The following is an 18564-nucleotide window of genomic DNA, read 5'->3' as shown; positions in this document are numbered from 1 at the left end:
AAGGTTTGTAACTAATGATAAAGGTGTTTTTTGACTCCTGTATTGGGATTTGACTGTTGGTAGTTCAGAAGCTAATAGAACCAAAAAAAAAAGAAATGTAAATGCAATGAAGTTATAATATAACGTCTATAATGAAGTGGCTCTCATTTAAATACAAAATGTGCTGAGGTGAAACTGTGATCCTGAAATGCATTTTTAATCAGTTTCTTCCATGTATACATATATTCTTATTTTATAGACCCTTTGGGGGGGAAAAAAATTAAAATCTTCCCCTAAAATGCGACAACATGCAAAAGTGGATGTTGGTTTATTCCATAACTGCTGATCAGGAAGAGTGTCTTTTCAACATAAAATGTTGCTTTCACTTTATTTAAATGAGTTTGAATTTGCATTGTGATGTGCCATTCTGATTTTAGAGGGAAAAAATTAGATTTTCAGATCAAATTGACCCAAGGCAGCGAAGCATTAAGAAAGTAGGTTTAGTCTGAAAGCCTGTTGTTCTGTCTCACCAGCCTGCTTCCACAAGTCACACACTACACCAGGGAAGTGAACTTTTTCTTGCTGAAATCTTCATGGTTATTAAGTTTAATTAAGGTTCTTTTTTTCTAATTTCGGGGATAGTGATTTCTCATGAAAGGTAAGGGACAGTGGTTTCTGGAACAGTTCAGTCAGAGCCTACAGGAGCTTCCACCCACTCTTCAAATTCTAATGTATTTATTTAACCAAGATAGAAAGCCTTGAAACATGCATCTCATTTACAAACAGGGTCCTGGCAACAAAGCTGGCAAAAAATTTTAAATCGATCAAACAAACAAATTACTCAATAACCTACTGTACAGATTAAGCAATATTCACAGCCTTGGTCAGATTTCAGATATGCATTCACATTTAAAAAGTCATTGTGTAGTGTGAAGGCAAACAAAATTTGGTAGACCCATATAAGTCCTTAGGGATTTCAAAGCAGGCACCTCATTAGAACTGTCCACCAGCATAGTTACAAGTCTCAAATACAGATCTAAGACAACAAAGAGCTCAATAACCAGTGGAACAGCCCCTGCAACTTAATCCTGAGCCTCTCAAATTGACACTGTCAACAATTAAGTTGTGGTTTTGTGAAGTGGAGTCCTCCAAACTTACTTCTGACCGAGCCCAATACAAAAACAACTAATTCACCCCCACCCCCGACACACCTTTGTTAATGAAGCTCGGATGTGTTCTTTGTTTTTCACAGGTGAACGTCCGTTTCAGTGTAATCAGTGCGGCGCCTCCTTCACACAGAAGGGCAACCTACTGCGCCACAAAAAGCTGCACTCGGGTGAAAAGCCATTCAAGTGCCACCTATGTAACTATGCCTGTCGCCGTAGAGACGCCCTCACGGGTCACTTGCGCACTCACTCCGGTAGGTCAAACAAAAACATAACATTTTAAAAGACATAACAAAACAATAAAGTGATTGCACAAAATTAAGCAAGCAAATATGTAGTTCACAATGTATTAGTGTTTATGACCTGTTCCTAATTCAGCACAGCATTTGAAGCATTAGCTCCTAAGTTATCTTTATTGGCAATGCAGATGCACTACATTGGCAATGCAATGGTTCTGTATGAAGGTGGCAGTCCAATAGTTAGCTTCAGAGGTAGAACGGTGTGCTCTGAACCAATACACACTGGAAATGGAGTGGAATATGTTAAATTGTCAGTACTTGGGTTCTACCGTACGGTACCTCTACCCAGTATTGTGTAGCCGTTACTGACGATGCTGTAGCCTGTTAATGGTTCTGCTAGGCTTTCTTCAATGTGAATACACACATATTATAGTATTACCTCAGTGGTACCTCACTGGTGGTTCCCTAATGGAGTTTCAATTGAAGCTGAAGAAAAATGCCTCTCCTTTTTGTGGTATTTTAAAGGCTAGAGTTATTTTTAGTCACAAGTTTGCAACATCAGAAGTTGTGCTTTACATGCAGGTCAGTGATGTAGTTTGTCTGTGGTTGTACTGTGTCTGAACAGAATAAGGCTATGTATATCAAAGTAGAACTGTTCTCAATTATTTTTGTTTTATAAAAGCTGTTCAGTGGCATAGCTCAGCAAATTACCATACATGGATTAAAAAAACAACTTACCTAGGTTGAAAACTGCTTTGCTGAAGCAGTGAAACTGATGACTGAAGTTGTCTTTTCAAGTATGACAATGCAGTGATCCTTGTAACGCATGACACATTCCCAGCAGCAGTGTCCTAGAAGTTATAACTGTTCTACATTTACCAGTATTTAACTTGAAACAATTATTTGGGTTTTTGCTTTTGTTACACTATCTTGATTCATGTAAAATCCCCTCAGTCATTTTTTTTGTTTGAGTGGCTCCAATATTCTTTGATCTAAATTCACAGCTGGCTATGGACTATTTGATCGGCCAGTCTTTCACATCCTCATTCTGATATAGTTGTTGACAGGTGACAGAATTTCATGACTAATTAACAGATATTAACATTGCAACAACAGAATGAAACCTATTTGGTCTTTAAACAATTCTTTCATCATGCGAAGATAATATTTAGCAGAAATGAAGAACTTAAGTTACAATCATTTGTGCACAAATTCACATTTTCACTGGGAAACGGGGATTTGGGAAAATTAGAACATATATTTCAGACCAACAAAATACAGTGTGCACTTGTACTTTATATCTGAATTATCATCACACACAGATATCAAAAAGAACGGCAAGGAACAGATGTGAGTGATATGAATTAGGTTCCTAATAGTGGGGCCTTAATGTTTTACTTGGACAGAACAGCCAACCAGTTTGGAGTCAAGAGGACTTTTTTTTAGTGTCTGTGTGCTGCACTGTGTAGAAATTAGTATGCCCTTTTTAGTTCTTTAATGCTCATTTATATTCTCGGCAGTTGGGAAACCTCACAAATGTGGATACTGTGGCCGAAGCTACAAACAGCGCAGCTCATTAGAAGAACACAAGGAGCGCTGTCACAACTACTTGCAAAGCATGGGGCTGCCAAACACCATCTACTCAGGTAAGAGTGTTGCTTGGAAATGATAACGGGCAGGAGAGGTAGCAGGCCAGGGCATGCTGTCCTTCATCAAAGGGATTGCTAAAGCTGCAGAATCCCACAGTCATGTTACATGACTATGAAACTCATAACGGAAGACTTGAGGAAATTCTAAACACACCTTTTAGTTACTTGTCAAACATGAGACACTGATAAATAGGCAAGTCTACATTAGAAATGCGGATGACCTTTTTTTCTAACAGGTTTACTGCTGTTATTACATGGAGACACATACAGAGCTAAATGCTGTTATCATGAATGTATCAAGCAGGGTTGGTTGCCAACCCATGACATTTTAATTTTTTACTGACAATCTGCAAAATATTTATGGACAACTTTTTTACTGATCCATCTTTTACATAATGTAAAGAGGGTGCAAAATACAAAAAAATACACAATATTTATAAATCAAACTAAGATCTATGCTATTTTACTTGAGCAGTGCTAGTTATCGTCTTGTTATCGTCCTGTTTGTGATCGTACATTGAAACTCCAACACTGTCAACCATTGCGGTATTAATTATCCCAGATCCACCTCTTACAGTCAGTAAACTCTCCAGCATAGGAGTGGATAGTTTTTTTCTGGTATTAGTTTTCATCAGATTAACAGCTGAGAAAACGTGCTCAACTTCTGCAGTTCCGTGTGGAAGTGCTAACATTTGCAGAATCGCAGCTGGCATGACGTAGTGGGTATCGCAATTTCCAGATTGATTAAAAGTAACACCAAATTTGAAACAGAAAGTACCGTTTTTTTACTTAATTTTGTGTGCAATTTCTTAAGTTTTTTTACGGACATCTAAATATTTTGGGCCATTTTTTTATGGGACTGTCCATAAATTTACGGACAGTTGGCAACCCTGGTATCAAGTAACCTTCTGCAATATGTAAAACAAACTTTTTTTAAAATCATGTACCCTTGCCCAATCTAAACATGTGAAACAGAAAATGCAGGGTATTACCATGTTTAGTACTCTGTAATTTCCAGTTTGGTATTGTTGTATACAGCAGTATACGATGTACTGTAACAACATTATAAAATGGGTATTTTAAATGCTCTATCCTGATTGGTCAAAACAGGTCACACGGGGGTGTTGATATTACAGCATATCACCATGGGTCGACACTTCTTTTCATAAAGGGGCAAATCACTGGTAGATATCCATACACCACTAGAATAAAAAAAAAAAAAAAAACTACATATTGGAATTTATCCCAATAAACATTACTATTTATGTGCATGTTGACCTTTTGGGAAACCGAAGTGTACATGAGATATTGAATGAGTCTGAATCGTACACACATGATTAAATTAGAGAAAAAAAGCAAAAGTATTCAAATGAACTGAAAACTCGCCATTCTGATCGCTCTCTGCTCCTACTCCCTGAAATACAGCGTTTTGAAAATAAATAGTTTAAAAACATACCTTAAACTTTCATCTTTTTTACAAAAGTGGGTCACACTTAAAAGAGACTTTGGTGGTTAAATGGATGTTTTATTGCCGTTGCTCCTGGTATGTCTGTGCTTCTCTGGTTGGTCGGTCTGCCTGCCTGTTCCACTGGTCCCACCCCCTGCGCAGCTGTATGATCTGATGCAGGTACGACAATTCCTGCCGTACCTTTCTCTCCACATTAATGTGTCCAGGTACGATGGTGTCATCTCTTCTGCTGTGCCCTGCATTGTTTTAAATGGTTTCTTATACACTTGCCCAGTAGTTTTCTACGTTATCCAGCAGTAAACTGCAAAGTCAGTTTGATAAGTAACTGGGTGTTCCATGCAAATAACGCCCATCTCGCCACTGTCGGCGGTGGATAGCTCCTGTTACTACCCCGGATTACAAAGGATGATTAAAAAAATAAATAAAAACAGCACTCTCACCTTATACTGCTGCAGGTCTTGTGAGGAAGGGTTGGCGTGATTTAAAGGCAAACTCATTTATGCTGTGTCATAATGAAAATGGGCAGTAATATTTTACAGTACTTTAAAATGCAATGAACAAACCAAGTATAACGAATCAAATGCAGATAAACTGCACTTTCAATGGCAATGTTCAATTCAACATCGAGAACAGGTCTACTCAACCCTGGTCCTGGAGGGCCGTTGTCCAGTTAACTTGATTAACTGGACCAATTAAGCTTCTAATCAGCACTTAATTGGTTCAATTAAGTAATTTAGGGTACAGTTGGAACAAAAACCAGGAGGGACAGGGTTGAGTAGCCCTGATCTATAACAAAGCTTTTTTTTTTAATTAATACATGTTAATTAAAAAACGTTTTTTCTTTTTTTTTTCAATTTAGTTTGTTAACCCATTTTATACGAACAATAAGGCACTTCAGGATGTGTGATATGCTCTGATATCACCATGCCCAGGTGGTTGAAGCCACCTGGCTTCGCCTCGTGACTTGCAGCACATGCGGGGTGTGGTGATTAGAGTATATCACACACCCTGTCGTGACTTATTGCATACATATTCCTACCTCTTATTAGTTTATTACATGCTGTTTTTTACTTGACTATTACAGATTTTCACCTACACTATGTGAAGAAGGCAAAAGCCAAATTGCGGTAGCTAGTTATTAAAATAGTGTGTTTATCAGTTACTCCACATTTTCAATATATACAGCTATGGCCAATAGTTTTAGAATTTTAGGATTAAGACATAATTACAAAAAAAAAACCCATAAAAAATAATTTAGATATTTTATTTAACATCATGTAATCAAAGAAACTACCAAACAGATTTCAAAATGTCACATTTTTCCATTTCTATCAGTTTTTTGTTAAGTATATGGACAACTACAAAGCAGTATGTAATTCAGTATGTTAATGTAACATTATTCAGCAGTTTTCATTCGACTTTATGAAGCAAAATGTGTTAATTCTATAGGGTGCTGCAAAACATTTGGGCATAGCTGTATATATACAGTACATAGCAGCTGGCGCTGAGCAAATATATATAATATTTTCTCACACCGTATTTATTGTTTAAAAGGTAGAATGGAAAGGGTTTTAAAAAAGGGATTATTCTCTTACAAATGTGTCACATTATTTGGTTTCCAATTCTTGTCTTTCAGTCTTTTTTTATTAAATTAAGTTCAGCGTGGTTTATTGTGACAAACCTTCTGCTGTAGATCATTTCTAGTGGTCTTAAGGAAGATAGAGTCAGTCTAATTTGATTATTAGTCTCACCTTCAACACTTGTGCAAGAATCCCTGCAGACAACTGCGTTCTGATAGGCTAGTTGAATTAATCGCTGCTGTTAACAAGAGGGTTAGAATCTGATGTGTTTTTTGTTAATATTTGGGAAGATAACTGCCATCATTATATTTATGTAGAATGTATTAGTTGGTTTGTATTAACATCCCTGTTGGGGTTATCACCATTATCACCCAGTTTGTGTTTTTCCATGTTTGATTTTTTTCGAATAAATATTAAATTGCAGTGCAGTTGGATTAACCTCATTATCACAGATTTACATTATGATTAAGATACCCATTTAAAATCAACTGTTTATCAGATTAAACCCAAGTACAATATACAAGGTCTATAGGAGGCTTGTGGCCAGGAAAAGACAGGGATGCATTTCCTAGAGCAGTGGTTCTCAAACTTTTTTGTTCACGGACCACCTGAATTTTTCGACAGACCACACAATAACAGTATTGGTGACTGAAAAATAAGCACATAAAAAAATCAATACAATACTAAGAATAACCATAGACTTACCTTTCTTTGTTTTAATGTGATGGGTGGGCCTGTTTCTGTGAGCAAAGTTATTTTAAAATTGGAGTTTTAAAGAATGGTTCTAGTTTATTTTTTTATTAACACAAATTTACCAAGAGGGGAAACAAATTTATTTTTAAATTGATAATTTCAGCAGAAATTGATTCGTGTGAATTAATAATCTGTGAAGTTACAATACACCCATGAGGTACCAGCACAGTCTGAGGTGTGAATCTCCAGCTATAATCTTTATCTATAAAACGGAATGTTTGGATGCTGCACGCTGATTGGCTGTTGAGGATTTTTTACAGTGCAAAATAGTACAATGCATGGCAGAATTCATTTATGAATTGAACATGCTTTGGCAAAAATTATCAATACACAACATATAAAACTCGCAATAAATATACACATTGTTTTTAAAAATGAGTGACATTCCTTTTGTCACATTTGGTCTTTTCGGAGGCATGACAGTGGACAAGTGCATAGAATTACAAGAAGCAAAACCTCCATTGGGAAAAAAAATCAAGAGACACAAAGATTTAAGAAGTCAACAACTTCATGCAATCGAAGAAAACAAAAATGCTTGGGCAGCTGGTGTTTTTATTGAGTTGATGAAACTTAAAGAAATGGTAATCGACTTAAAAGCAATTTGTCTTAAATCTAATGGTCTGCTATGATAATTATTTGCTTCAGTGTGTAATTCGGCTGGTAAAGAGTACTCCATTTTGTTATGTTAGCCTCAGTGCTGGCCTCAATCGCTCTGTAAACAGTGCTGACATAAACCGCGATGACAAAAATGCAAATGTTTTTTTCTATTAGCTTCTCCAGGCCAGTGATAGTAACGCGTGGATAGTGAACTTTGTCTTTGCCTCCTTTTCTGTATTTACATCAACAAAAATACATGATTGGCATTATTAAATGCTTGGTCACTAACAAGGCTAACACTGTGGGTTATGTCAGCTCTGTTTATGGAGCGATTGAGACCGGCACAGAGGCTTCATTCATTTTAATTAATTACAATAAATGGAAATGTTGAAAACCTCCATTTTAATGTTTACAAGAAATATACTGCTTTGTTTCATGCATCCAACCCAACTACAGCTGTATGTTAATGCAACACAACGCACGCCCTGTTGTGTGTGTTACTTTACAAGCTGCACGTGAGCGCAATACGAATACATTTTAGACACTCCAAAACTATATATGACGGAGAGTTGATATTTTTTTGTACTTGGAGATATTCTCCATGTATGCATTGTCTTCCTGCACCTGCATCTGCTTAAGGCTTCTGTTTTTCGGGTTTTATTAATTGTATTTTTCGGTGCTTGTTTTTAGCTATTTTCAAGTTTTATGTAAATCGTTTTTTTCGGGGCTTTCGTTTTTGATATACTTTATGAAATTAGTGTTTTTAGTTGCTTTCCAAAATGCTTTTTTTTTTCTGCTGTGCCCTGCATTATTTTAAATTGTTTTCTACATTGTCCAGCAGTAAACTGCAAAGTCAGTGATATATATATATATATATATATATATATATATATATAATTTTTTTTTTCTCACACCGTGAATTGATTAAACATTTCCACAGTTTTTCCGGTGTTTTCCGGTGTTTATTGGCTATCCACCGATTTCATTTTTTTGTATCGGGGGTGTTTTATTGGGTTTTATTGGTTAAAACCGAAAATCAGAAGCCCTAACCATGCTGCCGCTTCCTTTCCGTAATTATGTAACCTTTCCAAGGACCACTTGAAAGGAGCCGGTGGACCACCAGTGGTCCACGGACCAAAGATTGAGAACCACTGTTCTAGAGCATTTTACAGCATTTGGCAATCACCCTGGATTGCATCACACACCCTGTTTAATGAGTTATCCAGGGACACAGAGGATAGGGGGTTGATGATTCCCTGGTGCTTTAAAATGCTCTAAATAATCCAGCTGTGACTGAAAGGCTGAAGTATGAGAAGGCAGAAGATTCCAATTTTAGGCAGATATCTTGTTCGCCACGTAGACTGTAATGGACAGATTCTTATCAATGCATCAGGGTCAGCATTTTAAATACGGCTTAAAAATCCTAAAAGGGAATAGTACAGCGCTAAATACCTGTTAGAGAATTGTGAGGGTCTGGTTGGGCAGTTTTTCTTTGTTTAAACCCTGTCCCTATCATACAAGTTATTTAACACTATAAATCAGTGTCTGAAAAATCAGTCGTTAAGAATTTGTCAAAATCCTATCTTGTCTATAGATATCATCCTGTGCATACAACATAGGGCATCGTTTTAAAGTTAAAAAACAACACATTTTATGTTTAATAGTCGTTCATGAGTACAATCTTCTTCTTTTGTGATTAAAAATAAGTTAATATGCTGTGTGTAGGGTGTCTATAGTATAATTTAAATCATTTTAAGAGATAACATCTCTTATAACAATAAGACACTCTACACACAACAAGTTATAATATAATACAGTAACTTGCAGCAGAGGTTGTTGGAAAAGGAGACGCATGAGCAGTCAAGAGTTGTATGCAGCTGCTGCCAGACTGTGTTCACGTGTTGCATGTCTTTATTTAGGTTTGGTTTGGTTTGTTTTTCCCCTTGAAGTTGTATTATTACTCTGTTTCTAGGTTGAGTGTCCTTCTTGGAAACTCTGTCGACACTGTTTCCAAGATGTTTTAAGATTTCAATGAGCTCATTTCCATTTTAAAAGAAAACCTAATTAAAAAGAAAAACATCAGTATTACAAAAAGTGATGACACTAGAACACTATTATAATTAAGGTTAATCTTTAAAGGCTGTAGTACATTTTCTGTATAATATTTCAGTTGTGTGTATGGCGTCTTATTATTATGACATCAGAACTACATGACATTTCTTATATATTAACTTATAGTGCAAATGTTCTAGTCACTATACTCGCTAGTATATATGTTTTACATTCTAAATGGGAAGCCATTTTATAAGCACACCACCACACTCCATTGTGGCTGGTTAAATCCCTCAACTGTGTATCTCAGTACAATTGAGTTGTTGCGATGTGAACTAGATACGTGTGAGTAACATTATATTTTATAAATTGGATGAACAGAGTTGACTTGTAAGTAATGTACTCCAGAATGTGGAGCGCCTGGTTCTTGGACTGCAAATGTATTTTTTTATTAGTTTACCAAACAGACTTCTGATGGCTGTTTTGCAACTGAGAACTATTAGATCTTTGTGGAGAATTGTTTTAGCAATTCATGGGGAAGGAGCAGAGCTAAGCAATATGTGAAGTCTTATTATTATTTTAATCCTAAACTGCACATTTCTATTTTGCTTTCCAGTAGTAAAGGAAGAAAGCAACCACAATGAGATGAGTGAAGACTTAAGCAAGATGGGATCAGAAAGAGCCCTGGTGCTAGACAGACTAGCTAGTAACGTAGCCAAACGTAAGAGTTCTATGCCTCAGAAGTTTGTGGGTAAGGGTTAAAAGTCTGCTTTCTTTAGTATATCTACGTTAGTCATAGGAATTTGTGTTTGTCTCATTCCTTTTAATTTTAATAACTTGATATACAAGTCAACCAAGCAGTTCTGCAAACTGTAGTATCAAACATATTGGTGCATTTGGTGTGCTGAACAGGACACAATGGGAGGCAAATAAGGCGTGGCTGCAGTTAGGAGTTCCTACTTTTTTACAGGCCTGTGATACATTATAAACACCCCTACACCCCCCTGTAGTTAATTCTAGTGCTTGCTTCCCATAATGCTTCCACACCAGTGACTCAAAGCTCTTTACTTCAATCATCATTTGCACTTTTCTTTTCAGAAAGGAAAATTTGGAGTAAAAAAACAAAAGCATCAAGCCCCAAACACCACTGTCCTACCAAGAATAACTTTGAAACTAGCTTGTTGAAGCATTCCATCATACTTTTTAAATCACCCCATACTTAATTTAAACAGTGCAAGACAATACATTTTCAGACAACCAAACTAGCACTGCAAGTAGTTCTGTACCCTGCCTGTTGTTCTCAAACTGGGGTAAAAATCCAGCTTTAGGCATGAACTACACTAAACAAGGTATACTGACTAAGAAATAAAATGTAACCGACTCCCCTCCCCACCCCTTTAAGGCGTTGTTGTTACAATTTAATTATAAGGATGGTTGAATATTATATTACTGTATACATTTGGTGTAAATAGTATTGCTCAAAGTATATAGTGATTCATGGGGTGTCAAGCTGCAGTTTTCTCTTTATTAACCCAGTCTGTAGAAGGGTAGTTCCTTCACAAATACTGTATGGTTATCACCATCACAAAAAAAGAACCCTTGAGACTAGGCCGAACTCCAACTGCAGAAAGGTTCAGTCTCTCAATCTACAATAGCCATCCTTAATTAGCTAGTACAGAAGAACAGTATTTCCATTGTGCCATAGTACTTGTTTAATTTGTAACTAATTTATTTCAACTTAACTTATTCATCAACATCAACCATGTTTTTTATATATATACCTTTAATTGAGTAGGGTCACTGATCTAGAAAGTTATTTGATCTGTAGCAGTAGAAATCATAGGGATTCGAGTGTATGACACTGGCATGTGACAATAGACAAATGTGTTTACAGTATGTCTTTCCCCTCTGGTTAAAAACTAGGTAATGTGAATTATGGCAGTTTTTCAAATCAACTCCTAACACACGCACACAGTGCAAAGCACCTTTAAATGTATTTTAAAGTGAAAAAGGTCTTGTCTGAAGTGGTCAGCAAGACATTTCAAGGTCTTCAGCTTTATTGATATTTAGAACTTTGTCGGACAGGGTTTTTTTTTGTGTGTGTTTTTTTTGTAATTTCAACAGCTCAGAAAGCAATCCAGTCTTTAACATACCAGTACAAAAATAGCCTACAATATCCTAGGGATACAATAATGACTGGTATACATTATAAAAAAGAAAAAAAGAAGAAAAAAAACAGCTTAATACTACTTACAAGCCCATGTATACAATGGTTGTGTTGTTTATTTCTGGTTTGATAACTTTATAGTGTGTATTTAAAAAGAAAATGTGCTAATGATTTGCAGTAAAAAAAAAACTAAAAAAAACTAAAAAAAACTTTGAGAATCTAGCCCTATTTGCAATTAAGTTGTAGTGTAGTGTGTAAAATGGCAGCCAGTATTGATTTTATACTTGTTGTCGACTATGCAACCATGGATCAAACCCATGTCCAAATCTGCATGAAAATATGCTAAACAAATTTAAGTAGTTATCTCCGGAGTGTTCTGTAGAACATCTTGTGTGTTTAGTATTTGTATTGATAGTGGCTTATAAAAATGTAAATCAAGTAAACATAATCATATCGAACAATTTAGGGGTTAAGTACTTCCAATTTAATATATCAAGCATTTTTTCAGTAACAGCCTTAGAAACTGAAACAAAAACATCACATCAATGCAGCCCTTATTGGGCCTCATTTTCAAATCTTTAACTCCAGTCTTTAATTAACTCCGACTTTTTGAAGGAGAAAAAACATCTGTTAATTTAACAAAACTAGAACCGAACAAGTAAGTTATACATTTCAGATCACTTTAGCAGTCTAGAATTTGGTGAATCTGTGGAAGACTGCGAATTCCGCGGGAGCCTACAAATTCCGCCATTTCAAAGAAATTCCGTTGCCCAAAGATTTGTACTGCCTCTACCCATAGTCTCAGATATCAAAGGCAGCTATGCTACCGTGTACACAATGCAGTGAGTTTAGAAATGAAACTATGCTTCGTTAAAAATAAAAACCCTCTATGAAAATGAAAAAGAAATCCAGTTATATTGCAATGTATTCTTTATAACAATTTACATTAATATTTTTGTCATGTGTTTTCTTATTCTGTTTGGCTAACTGTTTTTGTGAAAACAGGAGAGAAGAGGCTGTTGGACCTCTCCTATGATGGCAACTCGAACAACTACGACAAGGACAGTGAGATAATGCAGCCTCATGTCATGGACCAGGCCATAAACAGTGCCATCAGTTACCTGGGGGCCGAGTCCCTGCGTCCCCTGGTTCAGACTCCCCCTGCCTCCTCTGACGTGGTCATCAACCCCATATATCCTCTTCATAAACCCAACAATGGCAACAACCACATCCACTCAGTCCAGGACAGTGCCGCCGAGAATCTGCTCCTGCTCTCCAAGGCCAAGTCCGTTTCCACAGAGAGGGATGTGTCACCTAGCAACAGCTGCCAAGATTCCACCGACACAGAGAGCAACGAGGAGAGGGCTGGGGGCGGCGGCCTCATCTATCTGACCAATCACATCGCGCCACAAGCTCGCAATGGCATCCCCGCTGTCAAGGAGGAGCATGGCAGGCAGTACGATCTCCTGAGGGCCGTAGCGGAATTCAGGGTGGTCACTAACGAGGGCGAACAGGTCAAGGCGTATTACTGCGAACACTGCAGAGTTCTCTTCCTGGACCACGTCATGTATACTATCCACATGGGTTGCCACGGCTTCCGAGACCCCTTTGAGTGCAACTTGTGCGGCTACCGCAGCCAGGACAGGTATGAGTTCTCCTCCCACATGACTCGAGGGGAGCACCGCTTTTAATGCACACACACTGGGAAAATCTGAGGGTCCATTTATATGGATTTATGTATATATAATATTTCCATAGTGCAAATAAAAAAAAAACACATTTTAGACAGCATTTTAATATACTAAAAAGTGAAATGGAACAATAGCAAATTCCCTTTTTTGTTTATTTGGTTTTATTTTAATAAAAAAATAATACATTCACATGCTTAAAATGAATCATGTCCACTATTTTCCCCATGCTTTTGCTCCAATATCCTTTTAGAAAATAGAAGATCCTGAAAATACTAATAATTAAAAATAAATCCTACTGTATTTGAAAAATGAAACCCTTATAATATGTATTTTAAAATGTCTTGGTTGAGTTGTATTGTTCAAAGTATTCCATATTTGGCCAAATAACTAAACTGGTATTAACCTACATACACAACAAAAAGGGTTTTTACAGTATTTGATGATTATATATTGTTGTAAAACTGTGCATCAGCTTTGTAACACAGCTGTTTGCAAAATTAAATTGCGCCACCCTTGGTGACCGTACTAGAAATGCAAATTTTGGGATATTCTTCATGGTTACAATTCCATGTAGCTTAAACCTACAAGCACTGTTCTAGCCAGGTAACTAGTAGTTGTAGTCTACCTACCAAAACATTCTGTTAAATACGACATTTTACATTACAGTGAATGAAACTCTATCTTATTTTTTTACTGAAATAAAGTGAACATAAACAGCTAGTTTCACAGACCCTGATTAGCTCTAATCTTGGATTACTTTACCTAAATTAACATTGAGTAATCCAAGATTAATGCTAATCGGGGTCTGTGAATCTAGCCGTCAAACTTCAGACTGCTCTTATACTGTAGGAAAGGTAATCCATACAAAAGAGCAGACCAGCAAACTAATCAAATATACTTATATGTATATCTATGCACATTTGTTTGTTACTAAACATGTACTTGTGCAACTAATAAATGAATATTTTAATTGATTTAACCCCCCCCCCCCCCGATACTTAGTGCTGAAAATAGAAAAATAGCTGTTTTATTTAGAGACAGGATTCTAATCATGCATGTTAGTTACATGGAGCAAATATGCAACAAATAAAACAGTGCAATACATACAGAACTGCCCTCGTTACCAAAGTGATTATGCAAACTAGATCTCAAGTGTTATAGCTGAGACACTTGCATATTAACACTTTCTTTTGAAGTCAATGTTTGAACTTAACCTACAAATCTGTGCTCAATTAAGTCTATATCAAAATATGTGTGGTGGCACAAAAACTAGCTGTTTCAACTTTTAAGAGTCATTGAATTCTTTAGAGTATTGTTGGTTTGCAATAAAGAAAGGTTTCAGAAATATTTAATTTTGAAATAGGAACCACTGTATGTGTGGTTCTATAATGCAGGACCATCAGTGATATTGTTTTTATGTAAAGTATTTATGCTCATTTGCCAAATGTATTTCATGTTTTTTTATTTATTATAGAATGCTTTCCGCTTGCATACATTTTAGGAGTACATTCATACATACTGTATTTCTTCTGTATAGTCATTGAGTTTTGTTTACAGCAAATGAAATGAGTGAATGTTCAAAAGTTTTTTTTTTTTCTTTCAGCATTCTCTATCTGCAGTTGTATAATGACTTAGCGCACTAGTTTGGTATTTTTTTATTTTATCTTCAGGAAGTTATACCGAATTAATTATTTTATATTGTGTTTTTGCCTTGAAAACCCCAGAGATGTACCCTACTTAGCTCAATCCAGACGGTTGTCATGCTGATGCGCTGGGGAGGCCGCACTTTGGTTGATCCCCGGAGCCAGCATCGCAGCCGTTGTGTGTGCTGATGCGCCAGGGAGGCAAAATAAGCTGATCCCTGGAGCCAGCATTACACTTCAGCCATTAACACCAGACAGAAGGATATCTACATCATCATATGGAAGGAAACGTAAATGGATGGAGACGCATATGGATCACATTAGTTTACTGTAAAGCTACGTCTTAGTTGGTGCTTATCTTGGCGAGAGCCGAGTTCAAATCAGCATGAAGTTTTAACATCTACTCTCGTGTAATGGAAATCATTTTTATATTGTGTTTTTGCCTTAGAGGATGTTGAAAAAATATGCTTGCAAAATGTCCAATAATAAAAAAAAAAATCATTTTTAAAATATATATATACAGTATATGGATTGTTTGTGTCTCAATGGTGAAGTCTGTTTCATTTGCTTCTTTTTATCTTGTATGGCCTTGCACTACACAACTTCCACATTGGTATCAGAACCACAGACCATTTCTGGAGTTCTAATTCCCATCCCATGCTCCTCCAAGGAAAGGAAAATCAACCAAATAACAGAATATAAATGTAGGTTTTATTTGCCATAGGTATTCATTTCTTTCTTTCTTTCATTTTATTCACATATGTGCCAAATTATTATTTTACCACCATTTTCTCCCCAATTTAGAATGTTTAATTATGTTTCCTCACCGCAACAACTTCACACAACAGCTCAGGAGAACTGAAGGTCAACGTGCACCCTCTGCTGCCACCACCAAACCAATCGTCTCTTCACAGCCAAGAGCTTGACAGTGAATGTTGGCAAGCAAACCGCCCCTTCCAGGACAGCTCTGTGGGTGTCAGTTTGAGCCAACCGGGAGCCTAGCTTGTAGGGCCTCCTTAACCCTACTTATGATTATATTTGAATTACTCTTCTTTGCTTTTCTACATTTGGAAAATTGATTTTAAAAGTACTGCAGGGGTACACCCAGGGATCCGAATTCACTGTATCACAGTAGAAATGTACAGAAATATGAGTATGCACAGCCTCCAGTATAACAAGCCCACACCTCTGACTTTAGAAGGAAACATCTCTTAATTTGCCACGTCTCCCACACCGTTTAGAGCTTCACCTTTTGGCTTCACAGTCTTTATTATTAGTCAGCAACAAGTTTGGGCTGTATGTATTTTAACCTCTGCTGGGCTGGTGGCTTGCGGTCAAGTAACCAAGTTCAGGAAGTACACCTCCACTTAGAGCAGCTTTTCATATTATGCTGTGCATGACGTCAAACACATTATAGTACAAAAGGTGACATTCATATCACACCCCTAAAGCCAGACTGCTGCACCACACAAACACATACAGAAATGTGCAGTACGTAAATCTGGCTGTCAAAGTGCAATATGATTGCAATGCTAGTCATATGAATACTATAAGAATAAAATAAATGATGAATTCACAGAAATTACTTTGGAAATAAGACTGTAGCGTGTTGTTCCAGTCTGCTCAAAACAATTCGCTGCCCCGGACACGGCTGCACAGAGGCAAGAGAACCGTTACAAACATTGGAGCACAAGCCAAGATCCCTATACCTCGTTATGACCATCCCTGGACCAGAGATATATCAGTCTATGTGCCGTCACCACTGCCCACTCCAATCAGTTGCATATGGCTTCACTATTTATGCTCTCTTATTTCCACCCGCTTAATGACCAGGGCCGTCACGGCCCAGCCACCAATGTCGTTCAGCCCGTAAATCTCTTCCCACACGTGCTAACATGAGTGAAACCCAAATCAATACATGTAGCAAGCCTACCTCCCTCCACAATTCTACAAGACCTGAGAACCTCTCCAACTTGCTGGCGATTCTTCTGCGTACCAGGCCGTGTGAATAACAGGTACTAGTGTGACTGGTTATCCCTAAAGTCAGTCAGGTAGTTCTATAGGGGCTACCCCTAGGAATGCTACACTATTTGAATTGAAGTAAGCAGACATGATATCTGGTTAAACGTTAGGTCAAAGAAAGTTCTCAGTGTTCTTGCTTTGCTTTCCAAGAGCTGCCATTGGATGGAGTTAGCGCCAAAATAAAATAGGACTATGACAGTAACTATGTAGCAGTTTAAACTAAAATCATATCTAAAAGTGAGTCAATAAATCTTCCTGCCTGTGTTTTTTTTTTTTTTTTTTTTTTTTTAAAGCAAGCAGGCACAGATCCTGAAAAAAGGAAGTGCCACGTTAGAGGAAATGAAAACTGAAATGAAATTCAGCTGCAAAAGCATCAGGAATGACTCAAAACTGTCAACAAAATGTTATTGGCAAATAGCAGTTACATTCTCTCTATGTGCCACACTATGCGGTTCTGTGACACCCTGTGGGTATGTGCTCCCCTGGTCACTTGCTTTTTGTATATGCTTCTATAACTTCCTGAGGTGAATCAAAACTTAAATAAAACAAATGTGATCAGACAGATGTATCTGTTATTTTTTTTAAATAACCTTTCCTTCTGGACCCTTAGGCTTTATGTATGTGCCACATCAATGAGGACTCCCATAGAGACTCCTCGGCCCAAGAAAGACAAAAATTGTCATGGTTCCGCCCAAATATTTCTTGTGTTACTATATTGATTAAATCAACTATGACCAGGAAGGCTGGACTTTCTTCACGTGTGCCCTAATTACAGCAAAGGAAAGCAGCCTAAATCCCTATCCCATTCCCTGGCTTAGCATGCTGGACATCTCTGCAGTCTCAGCCTATTCTTAGTTCTCAATCTTTTTTGCCAGTTCTCAAAATCTTTAGATGTTTTTACATTTTTTTTTTCAAATTCTCTGCTCCTATTTAGTCAGCATATTAAAAATGTTAATCTTTCATGTCTACATTTCATTATATAGGGCAGCAGTGTGGAGTAGTGGTTAGGGCTCTGGACTCTTGACCGGAGGGTTGTGGGTTCAATCCCAGGTGGGGGACATTGCTGCTGTACCCTTGAGCGAGGTACTTTACCTAGATTGTTCCAGTAAAAACCCAACTATATAAATGGGTAATTGTATATAAAAAAAATAAATAATGTAATTGTATGTAAAAAGAATGTGATATCTTGTAACAATTCGCCCTGGATAAGGGCATCTGCTAAGAAATTAATAATTAAACGATCAATTTACTTTTAACAGTTCTGGTTTAATTGAAGGGCCTTTTGGGGTGTCAAATTAATTATATATAATTTAATTCAAACGTCACCAATTCCCTAAATTTAATGGTATAGCATATCATGTATACTGTACATATCCAAATACATAAATAGCATGTCCTGCTGCATAGAACCACGTTACCATGACTTATGTTTGGGCAAAAAATAAGGCCAGTTAATCTGACAAAAAAATCACCTATTCCACTGGCAAGTGAGCGGGCTGTCAGAAAAAATGGCTGACAGCATTATTCCTGTTCAGTAACAAATAGGAAATTAAGCAAA

General features: G+C 37.0%; 1 protein-coding gene across 10 annotated transcripts in view; it reads left to right on the top strand.

The window, feature by feature from the left end:
- The window catches only part of LOC117394917 (DNA-binding protein Ikaros-like), a 60591-nt gene extending 45099 nt beyond the window's left edge, over positions 1-15492 (top strand). For 4 of the 10 annotated variants that reach the window (XM_033993650.3, XM_033993644.3, XM_033993649.3 and 1 more), the window contains 4 exons: positions 1232-1399; positions 2905-3030; positions 10100-10234; positions 12656-15492. In XM_033993650.3, coding sequence (XP_033849541.1) covers positions 1232-1399; positions 2905-3030; positions 10100-10234; positions 12656-13341 — 1115 coding nt within the window. In that variant the 3' untranslated portion in view covers positions 13342-15492. The remainder of the gene's footprint in view (positions 1-1231; positions 1400-2904; positions 3031-10099; positions 10235-12655) is intronic. The other 6 variants (XM_033993652.3, XM_033993645.3, XM_033993653.3 and 3 more) reach the window with 3 other exon arrangements.
- Positions 15493-18564: the final 3072 nt, after the last annotated feature.

This window comes from Acipenser ruthenus, chromosome 3, assembly GCF_902713425.1.
Source record: "Acipenser ruthenus chromosome 3, fAciRut3.2 maternal haplotype, whole genome shotgun sequence".
Lineage (NCBI taxonomy): Eukaryota > Metazoa > Chordata > Actinopteri > Acipenseriformes > Acipenseridae > Acipenser > Acipenser ruthenus.
Note: the sequence above shows the minus strand (reverse complement) of the source record. Positions and strands in the feature narration are given on the sequence as shown.